The 10,933-nt window shown below is 38.5% G+C and overlaps 2 protein-coding genes across 15 annotated transcripts in view; both read left to right on the plus strand.

The window, feature by feature from the left end:
- Positions 1–7,572, plus strand: part of LOC116917216 (myosin heavy chain, cardiac muscle isoform) — a 28,164-nt gene extending 20,592 nt beyond the window's left edge. For 2 of the 14 annotated variants that reach the window (XM_045168738.1, XM_045168737.1), the window contains exons 16-24: positions 64–4,261; positions 4,351–4,469; positions 5,045–5,144; positions 5,209–5,419; positions 5,531–5,613; positions 5,685–5,926; positions 6,518–6,594; positions 6,702–6,917; positions 7,062–7,572. The gene's annotated coding sequence lies outside the window, so the exon portion shown is untranslated. Of the gene's footprint in view, positions 1–63; positions 4,262–4,350; positions 4,470–4,509; positions 4,614–5,044; positions 5,145–5,196; positions 5,420–5,530; positions 5,614–5,684; positions 5,927–6,517; positions 6,595–6,701; positions 6,918–7,061 lie in introns of all 14 variants that reach the window. The other 12 variants (XM_045168745.1, XM_045168741.1, XM_045168748.1 and 9 more) reach the window with 12 other exon arrangements.
- Positions 7,573–9,555: 1,983 nt separating this feature from the next.
- On the plus strand, positions 9,556–10,215 carry LOC116936804 (hydroxysteroid dehydrogenase-like protein 2). Its single transcript, XM_032943954.2, has 3 exons — positions 9,556–9,641; positions 9,701–9,864; positions 9,998–10,215. Exons 1-3 carry the CDS (start codon positions 9,628–9,630, stop codon positions 10,213–10,215), a joined length of 396 nt encoding a protein of 131 aa, XP_032799845.2. The 5' UTR covers positions 9,556–9,627.
- The last annotated feature ends 718 nt before the right edge of the window (positions 10,216–10,933 follow it).

The raw sequence follows: 10,933 nt of genomic DNA on the forward strand, positions 1-10,933 counted from the left end.
ATTGAAATGAAAATAGCCAATAACCAAAAATGAAAATGTCTTTATTTCCTTTGCATGTTTCAGCCACAGCCCGAATATAAGGGGGGAAACTTTCAAGTAATTCCAGCCTCCCTTCAAAAAAGAAAAAACAAAAAATGTGGGACGACCTAAAGGACTGCGTCCAGACAGATCAAACCCATTGATAATAATACATCGAAAATAAAAAAGTAAGTGAAAAATTATTATTTCCCTTCATTTTCCAGGAATGCAGAGCTTGTTTACCTTGGCTTAAACGCTGACTCCCATCAATTAAGATTTTTTTCAACATTTTTTTAGTTGAAGAGGGTAGACATTTTTATGATGAGATCGTGGCTTGCTATTCCGACCGTTTGCGAAAATCGGTCGTTTGGGTACACTATGGAAACTCGACAAAACGAATCTTTTACGCTGTCGTAGTTTTCCGATAACGTTTTCTTATTTTTCCTAACCTCCTTTCGAACCGTAAAAATCGAGGAATGGGGTCCGCTTTAAAAAATAAAAATAAATAAATAAAATTCAAATCGAGAAATCGCAAGATGGAACTTTTCGTGGACCATATGCCGTTTTCGATTCGCATGTAAGCACGAAAACGATACGAAGATTTGATGCCGAATATTCTTTCTCGCTAAAAAAAAAAAAAGAGATCTAACTGGAAATCAGCATGTGTTTTGTAGCGGTTCCAGGTTGCCGCCCAGTTGGCATCATCTCCGCAGAGATGAAGTCTATTTTTACGTGGTACGTGAACAAAGCGACGACCATATGGCAGCTTTCCATCTAAACTAGGATGTAATCGCACATCGATGCAACAGAGATTTGAAATTGGCCGCGTTTTGTTCGATGCGGTCAAAAATAAACAAAAAGAATTCAGAGATGATTGGCTACGTAGCGATGCCGATGAGTGTGCCATAATTCATTTGAGTTAAACTAATCTTGTTTATTTTTTTCATTTTCATAACCGCAGAGAAGAAGAATGAGGATAGTATATTATATTTTCTCTATTTTTTTTAAATTATGTATAACGAGTCCTACATCTGTCTTTGGAAAATGACATCATTCTTTCGCAAAAAATTAGAATCCATCCTCCATATTCTATGATGACGTCAATGTGCCACTAGTCTATTTGAACCACTGTGTAACTCTGCATTTTCTTTCGTGAAAAAAAAAAAGAGAAAGAAAATGCTGTTACTGTTTCACCAAACAGAAGGGGATAATTATAGTAGCTTCAACATTTTTTTGCAGAAGAATTGTCCCCAACAGCGAACGGCCCCCTTTTTTTTTTATCGATTCCCCGCCGGCCTGATTATGTCAGGAAGCGTCCTGATTCTTATCATCCACACTCTCCTTTGCCACATAGAAAATAGAGTCAGACATCCACGACTCGTTCGATCTATTGGGGACAAGCCTTGGATAACTCGTTCACTTTTACTTCGTTTGACGTCACGTTTCCATTTTCTAGTCAAAAACGGGAAAGGCATTTTTTTTTTGTTTTGTTTTCCAGGTTGGTTTAAAACTAACCCACCGTATAGCAGACGGCTAATTGAAAGAATTCGATGAACGTTACTAGTCCTGTTGTGTGTTGGACGATTTCGATAGGTCATTCGGAACGTGGACCAAGTCCGAATAACGTCACCTGAAAACGTAACTGAACAGCGCGTAAATTTTGCGAAAAAATGTGTTCCAGAACGGATTATTAGCAGGTGTCGTGTGTGGGCGCACATTGGATGGTCTGCAACCCACCTGGAAAACATGTTGCCGTTGTGGCACCAATGAGTTTCTAATTGCCAAAACCATTTTGGAACTCGATTCGTTTCGAATTTTCATTTCATTTCGTACGATTTCCATCGTTAAAGTCACGCGTTGCTCTCCTTTATTGTTGCCATACAACTATATGAATCGTTACGAACGTGTTCAATCCGCCTTAACGTTTCGTTCATTCAAATCCATTTTTATTCCAAGAACAAATTTTAATTCATTTTTCCCGATTACATCGTTCAACTGGGTATTGCCAACTGCCGTTTAAAAAAGGATGACCGACGTAAAAACGGTCAGTCCGCGCATCATAAAAAAAAACCGCAAAATCTGCTGCCAACCTTCACTTCTGCAGTGTAAGTCCATGTCCATTTGAACTGCAGCGGAGAAGGATAGTGTTATTTATTCCCGTAACTGACCGTAGACATTATTACATAGCTTATGTCCATAATAGCATAGAAGACTCAAGTGGATGTCGAGAGGGCTGTACGCGCTTGTACCAAAACTCATTTAGCTCTGCTACGTGCCGTAATAATATCGCATATAAAAACAAGTAATGACCGGTCATTTCTTCTACGAAAAAAATAAAAATTAAGCCGCCAGCAAGTCAGAAAGGAATGGCCTATGCTGCCGTTGTTCCATAATGCCTCGTTCCGCTATAATAACCTTGTGCAACTCGTACGGTTTTTTTCTTTTTTCTTCTTCGACGGTGGTTTATGACTTGACAAGAGTACTGTTTGTTTCTTTTGTGCGCTTTTTTTAAATTTTATTTATTTATTTTTTTTTTATATATATGTGGGTTACATCGAGACCGTAAGCAGTAAAAAAAAAAAACAAACAAGTAGATTCCATTAATAGTGTACCCTGTCCAAGTTCGTACTGTACTTCAAATTGTTTTTTGTTTGTGTGTGTGTGTGTGTTTTTCAAGTGCGTAATCCGATTTACGAGGCATTTAAATTGCAACGAAAGTACGGGACGCCTAATCTGCATTTTCGCATCGTAGAATTATTTCACATCATGATTTACTTGGATTTCTTGCAAGCGAAAAATCTCTTTAATTTCGATGTGCACATTACGAATTTTCGCTGTCCTTTTTTCTTTCTCTCAACCATACGGAACTTTTATTTGTTTTTATTTATGTTTTATTTGTGAAGAGGCCAGCAGCTCGATGGCCCGTGCAATTTTACCAAAAGAGAAAGAAAAGAACACGAGGCTTTGATTCCGTTATCAGGCCATCTGCAACGGTTCACAGCGATGATGAATTGAAAGTATATGTGTGTGTAATACGACGTCCTCCCCTCTTTTGCGTTCTCGATACGACGTCGTCCATCCGTTTGCGTGGGAAAGGAGTCATGATGGAACGAGGCGATGGCAGAGATATAAACGTGTTACAAGCATATGTATTTTAGCTCCGGATGACGATGTAAAATGGCTCTCTTGTACATCCAGTTACAAAACGAATCAAGAGGAATTTTGGCGATCGATGGCGATATGATTCGCCAAAAAAAAGGGAAGAAAACAAAAATGGGTTGTTGCTTGCCAGATGACGAGGCATTGCAACACCAGCCAAATTGGGGAATAAGCATATTTTAACAGATCCCCTCCCCCGTCCAGATCCTTAATGAGGCCATGTATACATTTCTCGACTTTTGATCGCAGACATTGTCTAACTCATTTCTAGGTCCGATCTGGCCAATGTATGATGACTCGTCTTTATTTGTTTCAACGTGTTAACTAAGAACTGACTTTGTCTTCCGCAACGGTGGTGACTCTCACGCTTTCTCGACGATGAATTAGGTTACAAATGATAGAAACATCATCCTCCCCTCTCTTTTTTTTTCTTTTTTTCTATTTGTATGTTTTTATTTGCGTAAATTTCTCTATAACAAACGTAGCAAAATGCTAAATTTGTTTTTTCGGTTGTTGTTTATTTTTTATGCGACGTGCCGAAAAAGTAATTTGCATTGAGAATTCAACCTTTTTCCAACACGAAAATAAAACAGGTTGTTGTCAAAATGTTTCTTCACGAGATGTCAGAATTTAAAAAAAAAGAATTGGGAGAAATGAATACCAATGAAGAAGAAAAAAGAAAAGGAAGAAGAAGGAGAAAAAGACGAGAAATATGTGAAAAAGAAGGTCAAAGAAGCAACCGTTATAAGAGTTCCCGATCGGAGGAGCTGGCGAGCCACCACCAAGTGGCCAGCCAAACATGGGGTGAGGGAAACAGACACACACCGGGAGCAGAGCCGCGCCGGGAGGACGGCCGAACTTGAGGACGCGCCGAACTTAACGAAAATGCAACTTCCTTGTAAGGCCATACCAGAAAGAGAGAGAGAGAGAGAGAGAAAAAAATGAGAACTGGTGGATGGTCAAATGCGAGCACTGTTAGAGTAACTCGATGTCCTGGACGAGTATCTAACGGACATTTTTTCCCAACGGTTGTTCTCTCCTTGTCTTCGTTATTGTCTGGATGCCTCATTCCACACAATCAACAGTATTGCCAGCTTATTGTTTATTTTTCATCCTTTTTTGTTTTGTTGTTGTTGTTTGTTTCGCTTTTTAAAAACATTTTGTACTTTAAAGATGACGGGGTTTTCACGTTTCAAGGAAATCAAAATTGATTGGAAAGCGTTAGTCACCAGCAAGAAGGCGGATCCTGTTGAAAATGAGGCTACCAGAGGGCGCTGGTGATGGTGCGTCAGGTATTTTATGTAGAATTGCATTCATGTTTTTTTTTTTAAGGATGTGGCTTATTCACGTTGTCCCTTTGACCCTGATGCGGCAGACGCACAGTTTCACATGTTTAGAATCCATCACGAGTCTCTCATCTACCGTCGACGAATAACGTGAGTCCCTCCCGATACAAATGGGCGTCGTCGCACGGGTTTCCCACCACCCGTTTTTCTTTATTCTCTTTCGTTCGCTACAACAACAGCAAACCGTAAAGCCAACAACATGCGAAATTACCATCTGCAGGCTGATCGTCTCCCGAAATTTTCCTTTTTTATCTGGTCAATGAACTCTCTGTTGGTGTAACATTAGAGAGGCCATAATTTAGCAGAGCTGGAACCCAAAAAATGTTTAAATAACTTGACCAGTGAGAAATGAACGAATAAATTTTTGTAAAAAAATTTATCCGGCATTTAATAAGAAATTACCGTGATAGACAAAAGTGAAGAGATTGTGTGGATCATCTGATGTTCTAACGGATTTCTTCTATATTGCCAATCCTTTTCAAAAAATTGTCCCTCATTTTATGTATTTATTTATTTCAAAGGTATGGCCTCCATCTTTTGTCGGATGTTCAGCTCGTCAGCATGTGCCACCTACTGAGCTCGCCATCGACCACGTGAACCAAACCCAAGAACAGTAAAATGGTAAAAAAATAAATAAATAAATCTTTTATTCATTATATTTATAAAAATCAAGCATTGAACGCAGCTGACTATGGAGCGATGACGCACGGAGATAAAAGAAAATGGGGATTTATCCGACGAGAGCATTTGCGTACAACATTCGCACTATACTTGGCATGTAATATGAAGGCAGATCCGTCCATCAAATGGTGAAAAGCTTTTGCTGCTTGAAAAGTGATGTCGAATTGCGCCGATTGAATTCCGTGTCGATTTTTGTGATCCAGTTCCACTTTACGGTAGAGCAAAGGATTTCTGTCACTCGACATTTCAGCTCGAGTTTTCTAAAGTAGATTAGCCTCACACTTTAATTTTTTTTTTCTTCTTGTCTTTGTCTTGCGTCGCCATAGGAACCGGTTGATTTCGTTATATTTTCCATCGTGTGTCCTGGATGCTGTAAGATATCAATTGCCCACGTCTCTCGCCCAATTTGGTAGGTCGCCAATGCAATCAGCAACAAATCATGTAAGAAATGTTTAATTCTTTTACATTTGCCTTTCATAGCTTTCAGGTCTGTACTTTCTCGACATCATTAAGCCAAGTTTGAGATAGATGGAATGTATCGAATTTTTTTTTTTTCGGATTGAATGAAGCGATGGTGTACATATAACTCCTCAAGAATTTCCTCCTTTTGGATGAAAGGAGTTTCGCGATCAGACAGATAATGTTGCCATACTCACGAAGATGCAGACCCTCCATGGTTGAGCATGAAAATTTATCACTATGGACGCCTCTTCCACCCACTGGTATTACATCCTCATTCTTTTATGTTGCAGCTTCCGCTTTATTCTCTACATGGTTCAATCACTTAAAAAGAAAGCGCTATGTATAGCCTCTGTTTCTAAGGAAACCAGTGGTCGTGGGATTCAGCTATTTTTATTATTATTTGAAACAAAGTGTTTACTTGACCTTGTTTATTTTGCTAAGTTAGTTGCTACTTTGCTTTGTTAGACGTGTAGAAGGACGGAAACTTGACGGTGTTCAAACTACCTATCCCGGGTTATGGGACGCTCATCAATCCTCTCCGCAACACAGCTGTCCCGTCTCGTTTAATTTTTCATTAGACGATATGGAACGGCCATAAATAGACTGTAAACGAGAAAAAGAAATTTAAACAAAAAATACAATATTGCCCTTTCCTTTCCATCCAGCGCTCCATCTATAGCAGTCGCGGAGGAATCGGAATGTCCGGAGCTGCGAGATTCAATAAAACTTTTCATGAAATAAATTCCAATAGACGTTTACGCTCATATTGATTTCTTTTTCTAAAGATTTTTTTGTTCCTAAAATGTTTTGTTTTGTTTTTTTTTTTTTTTTTTTTATTTATTTTTTTACAGGCAGGAGAAAAAGATCCGATAACAATCGCCCGGAATTTTTATCGAGAATTTAAACAACGCATACTATTTTAAATTGGGTATGTTCGTGCAAAGCGCCAACTCCTTGAATTTATTCTTTACGATTATTTTTATCTGTTTTTTTGTTTGTTTTTTTTTTTTTAATTATTTTATCATTGATGTATAGGTGACGAGGAGAGCTGGTGAGCGTGCACTCTACATTGTTGTAAAATGCAGTGTACTGCGCCATGTTACTATGCCATTTAGGCGTTTTGCTAGCAACGCCAAGATTGTTCCAGCAGTTATACAAAGAAGGATGTCATGGAAATGGATCATTACCCTGGGATATCGGCTGGATAGTGCATGACCTGACGACCGTGGCCCAGTTTTATGCCGCTCTAAGGTACCATAAAAAGCCATCGAGGCACACGCTAAAAGATTGTGTATGCCTTTAGAATAATAATTTGTAATTGAAAAAAATATGCATTCTCATCAAGTTTAAATGACCTGTAAAAAATATTTTTTTAATTTCTTTTTCGAATTTTAGTAGATCATGCAGGGATGACGAGCACGCGCATGTCATTCAAATTTCAATATTTGGCTTTTCAATTCTTCGAAAACAAGTTGCGTAATCGAATTACAACATAGGCTTAGATATTAATATCCAGTCTATGAAATAATAACGCAGTTGGTGACACAGTTTGCTGAATATGCATCGGTAATACCGGTAGTAATCTTCTTTGATAAATCATCACTTCCCACCAGTTGACAGCGTGTCTGGTGTACCGTAAACATTTCCTGGAGTCTTCAAGTAGAAAAATTCGCTTCCGAGTGCGACATAAAATCCAGCAGTGGGCGACATAGACTTACTATGTCTGTGTACGCGTGTTATAGATGGCAGGTCGTCCGCCTCCGTGGGTGTCTCGAATCATATTCTCTTCCCCAAGAGAAATATCTTTAACGACCACCTCGTCTTGCTCCACATCAAACATCGCATCATATAGAACAAAAAAGCTACATCTATTTCGGTTTCGAAATAAAACTAACTTTTAGATGTCCGTATTGATGTTTACAGCGATTTATAAGACTAAAACAAATGAAATGTTAGGGAGGGGGTCCTTGTGATGTGACATCGCCATCAATTCGACCGTTCGGGACAAGCACGAAGTAATACAAAGTCACATATTGGCTCACGCTGACGTGTCTGTCCACTTTAAGTCCGATTACCTAAAGATCGATGCGTCTACCAATGTACTTTTTTACGATAAACCGAGTTACCTGGTAATGTAGCTCCATTGTTACGCTGGCACATTCAATTAGAGGGGAGCGTAGGGGGATGGCAAAGATCTGACACGTACACTTTGTCTTATTTTCACTTTGCTTAGTCAACCATTCGATTAGAATTATACTGCGCAACTAGTATGAAGCCTAGGACGTCAGAGTCGTGATTCAAATTTCAAACGCACGTTTTTTAAGACGTGATTTGTTTATTTTACAATTAAAAGGACACTTACGTGTCTAAGCCCAGATTTCGGGGATGTTGTTAATTGATTTGTCCTCCAGATACGTACGTGATTTGAAATTGCATGGATCGTTGAAGATACCTTAATCTACTCCCATATTCCGTTCTGCCCAATAAGGGCGACATCTCTTAAATCTCAATCTTCCAGACTGCAATAATTCGTGGGGAAGATGCAAGCGAACGAATGAGAAATTGGCAAATCATTGAAGGTTTAACATTATACCCTCGTCTGTACAGTGTAGCGAAAAAGGCGTATATATACTTAGATCGATATGGTTTCCACTCAAAGTCTTAAAACCGTCATTTGCCTGGTGTGGTAACAAGTACCCTTAGTTAACGGATTTGCCCCCGCACGCAATATTTTTATTTTATATTTTGTTTTTCCTTGTAAGTTTGGCACTCTGCACTTTGGCTGACGTCACATGGATAATATATGTCTGCGTAGGCTTTTCACTGTGTTGTTTTGTTTTTTTTTAGATGAAGGGTGAACATTTCTTTTTTTGTTCCCCCTTTCTTCTCTGGTTTTTTCTTTATTCTTGTCAAGTTCTGAGAAATTAAAAGTAGCATTATCACAACAACAAAAAATCCTTAGTAAATCTAAATGAATTAGCGAGTGTTATCCTTTCCAACGTTACAGATGTATTAGGATACACTTTTTTTTTCTAATGCCATGTAACGAATAAAACACGGCCCTTGGCTGGTATAAAACATGGATGACATGTATACAAATATGCTTAAGCCATGTCTTAAAAGAAAGGCAAAGGGTAACACTGTTAGTGAGGCATCATCTCAAATTTGATGTAACGGCCAAGGCAGCACACAGTATGGTACTAGATTGGTGGATTCAAAAGTTTTCACGTTTCTAACAGGCGACCTCCCACTGGCAATGTTGTGTTTTTTAAAACAAACTGTTGCGAAGTAAAGCAACACATTTTTACGTCAAAAGACTGGGAGTGCACATTTGTATTCCGTTTAAATCTTTGGTTTCTAAGAACACATTATCAGTACCAGATATGGTTCTTAGGAACGTTGAAGTGTTCTTCTTGTTACACTTATTTTTTTTTTAGGCTTTTAGTCTGTTAAACGTTTGAAAATCGCCTCGTTCTTCGCTGAACGAAATTACAGTACATTATGGCACGTGATGTTCTGGTATAGTTTGAGAATTGCCCCTTTTTTCTCTCACTATGTAGGAGACGTTCAAATATGAAATCATCCACTTTATTTGAACACTCTTCGTTCTTTAAGGATCGAAAAAATTGCAGTTCCTGTTGATCTTTTTTTCTTTCTTTTCTTGCCCCTTTTCGTACGAGTATTTGACACTCGACAACATCAACCCGCCATGTGAGATGTGACTCAGACACATAATGGTGGCAGATGAGCAATTTTTGGAAAAAAAGACGAAATAAAATAAAATTTTAAAAATAAAAAAAAATAATAAAAAAAAATAAAAGTACCATCCACTCTTAAATACTAGATGGCGTTCAAATTAGTTTTCAATTTTTTGTTTTTTTATATTTCTAAATAGGAATCGACAATAGTTTATTGTGTCATCCGGTAGTGACAGAAGTTCTTGCCTTTCCCCTGAGTAAAGATGATAAATACTGGGTACAAAAACTCTTTTATCTTTGCTACGCAGAGTGATTGATTCTTGTATTCTGACTTAGGAAATTGGCTGGTCGCACGTTGTTCATCACGGGAGCTAGCAGAGGTATTGGAAAAGCTATAGCACTTAAAGCCGCTAGAGACGGAGCTAATGTAGTTATTGCGGCAAAGACTGCCAAGCCTCATCCAACATTGCCTGGGACAATTTATACTGCAGCTGAAGAAGGTATGTTCAGATTTTTTTCCTATTGTACATACCAGCTTGTATAGCTGAATGTGGGTAAAAATATAATGCCTGGCTGTGTAACGTACACAAATAATTGGCAGTAAATCACAAATGTCTCCTGTATTGCTCACAGTTAGAGCTGCTGGAGGTCGATGTCTCCCATGTGTGGTGGATGTTAGAAATGAAACTCAGATCCAAGATGCTGTGGATGTAGCTGTCAAAACATTTGGAGGAATTGACATAGTTGTAAACAATGCATCAGCCATCTACCTCACTGGAACTGCTGAGACTTCAGTAAAAAATTTTGACTTGATGCATGACATTATTGTTCGTGGGACATTTCTCGTGTAAGTATTTATATTAACAGCTAATATGGTGTTGGTGTTATTAGAAAACATTGGTACAATTTTACAACAAACACTTTTGATTATAATAGAACTAAGTTCAGCATACCCTATCTGAAGGCTGGAAAAAATCCACACATCCTCAACATAGCCCCTCCACTAATGCATCTTCCTGCCGAAAGGTTTTCCGGACATGTCGCCTATACGATGGCGAAATATGGCATGTCAATATTTGTAACTGGTATGGCAGAAGAGTTTAGATCAGACGGGATTGCAGTAAATGCGTTGTGGCCGAAGAGTGGCACTGGTAAAATATTTATTTATGTTCGGCTGAATAGCTTACAAGCTTTTCCATACTTGAACGCTAGAAATAAACTCATGGTTTGTTTTCTCTTTTACAATTTTCAGCTATCAAGACCGCTGCAACGGAATTACGTGCTAAACGAATGTCCAAAGAGGACATTGCATTATTGCTTAAACTCAAGCTCCGAATTCCTGACGTAACTGCCGATGCCGCATACGCTATTCTTACACGAGACTCGAGAAGCTACACTCAGCACTTTTGTATCGATGAAGACATTCTTAGAGAGGAAGGGATTACGGATTTTGAACAGTATTCAGCACTTGTTCCAAGTAAATATCTATTTTGGTTTGCTTAATGCCACTGTTCTCTTTTTATCCTATTTCATTTTCTTTTTCCAGAATGGGTTTCCTAGAGTTTGAAA

The sequence above is a fragment of the Daphnia magna genome, linkage group LG2, assembly GCF_020631705.1.
Source record: "Daphnia magna isolate NIES linkage group LG2, ASM2063170v1.1, whole genome shotgun sequence".
NCBI classification, from domain to species: Eukaryota; Metazoa; Arthropoda; class Branchiopoda; order Diplostraca; family Daphniidae; genus Daphnia; species Daphnia magna.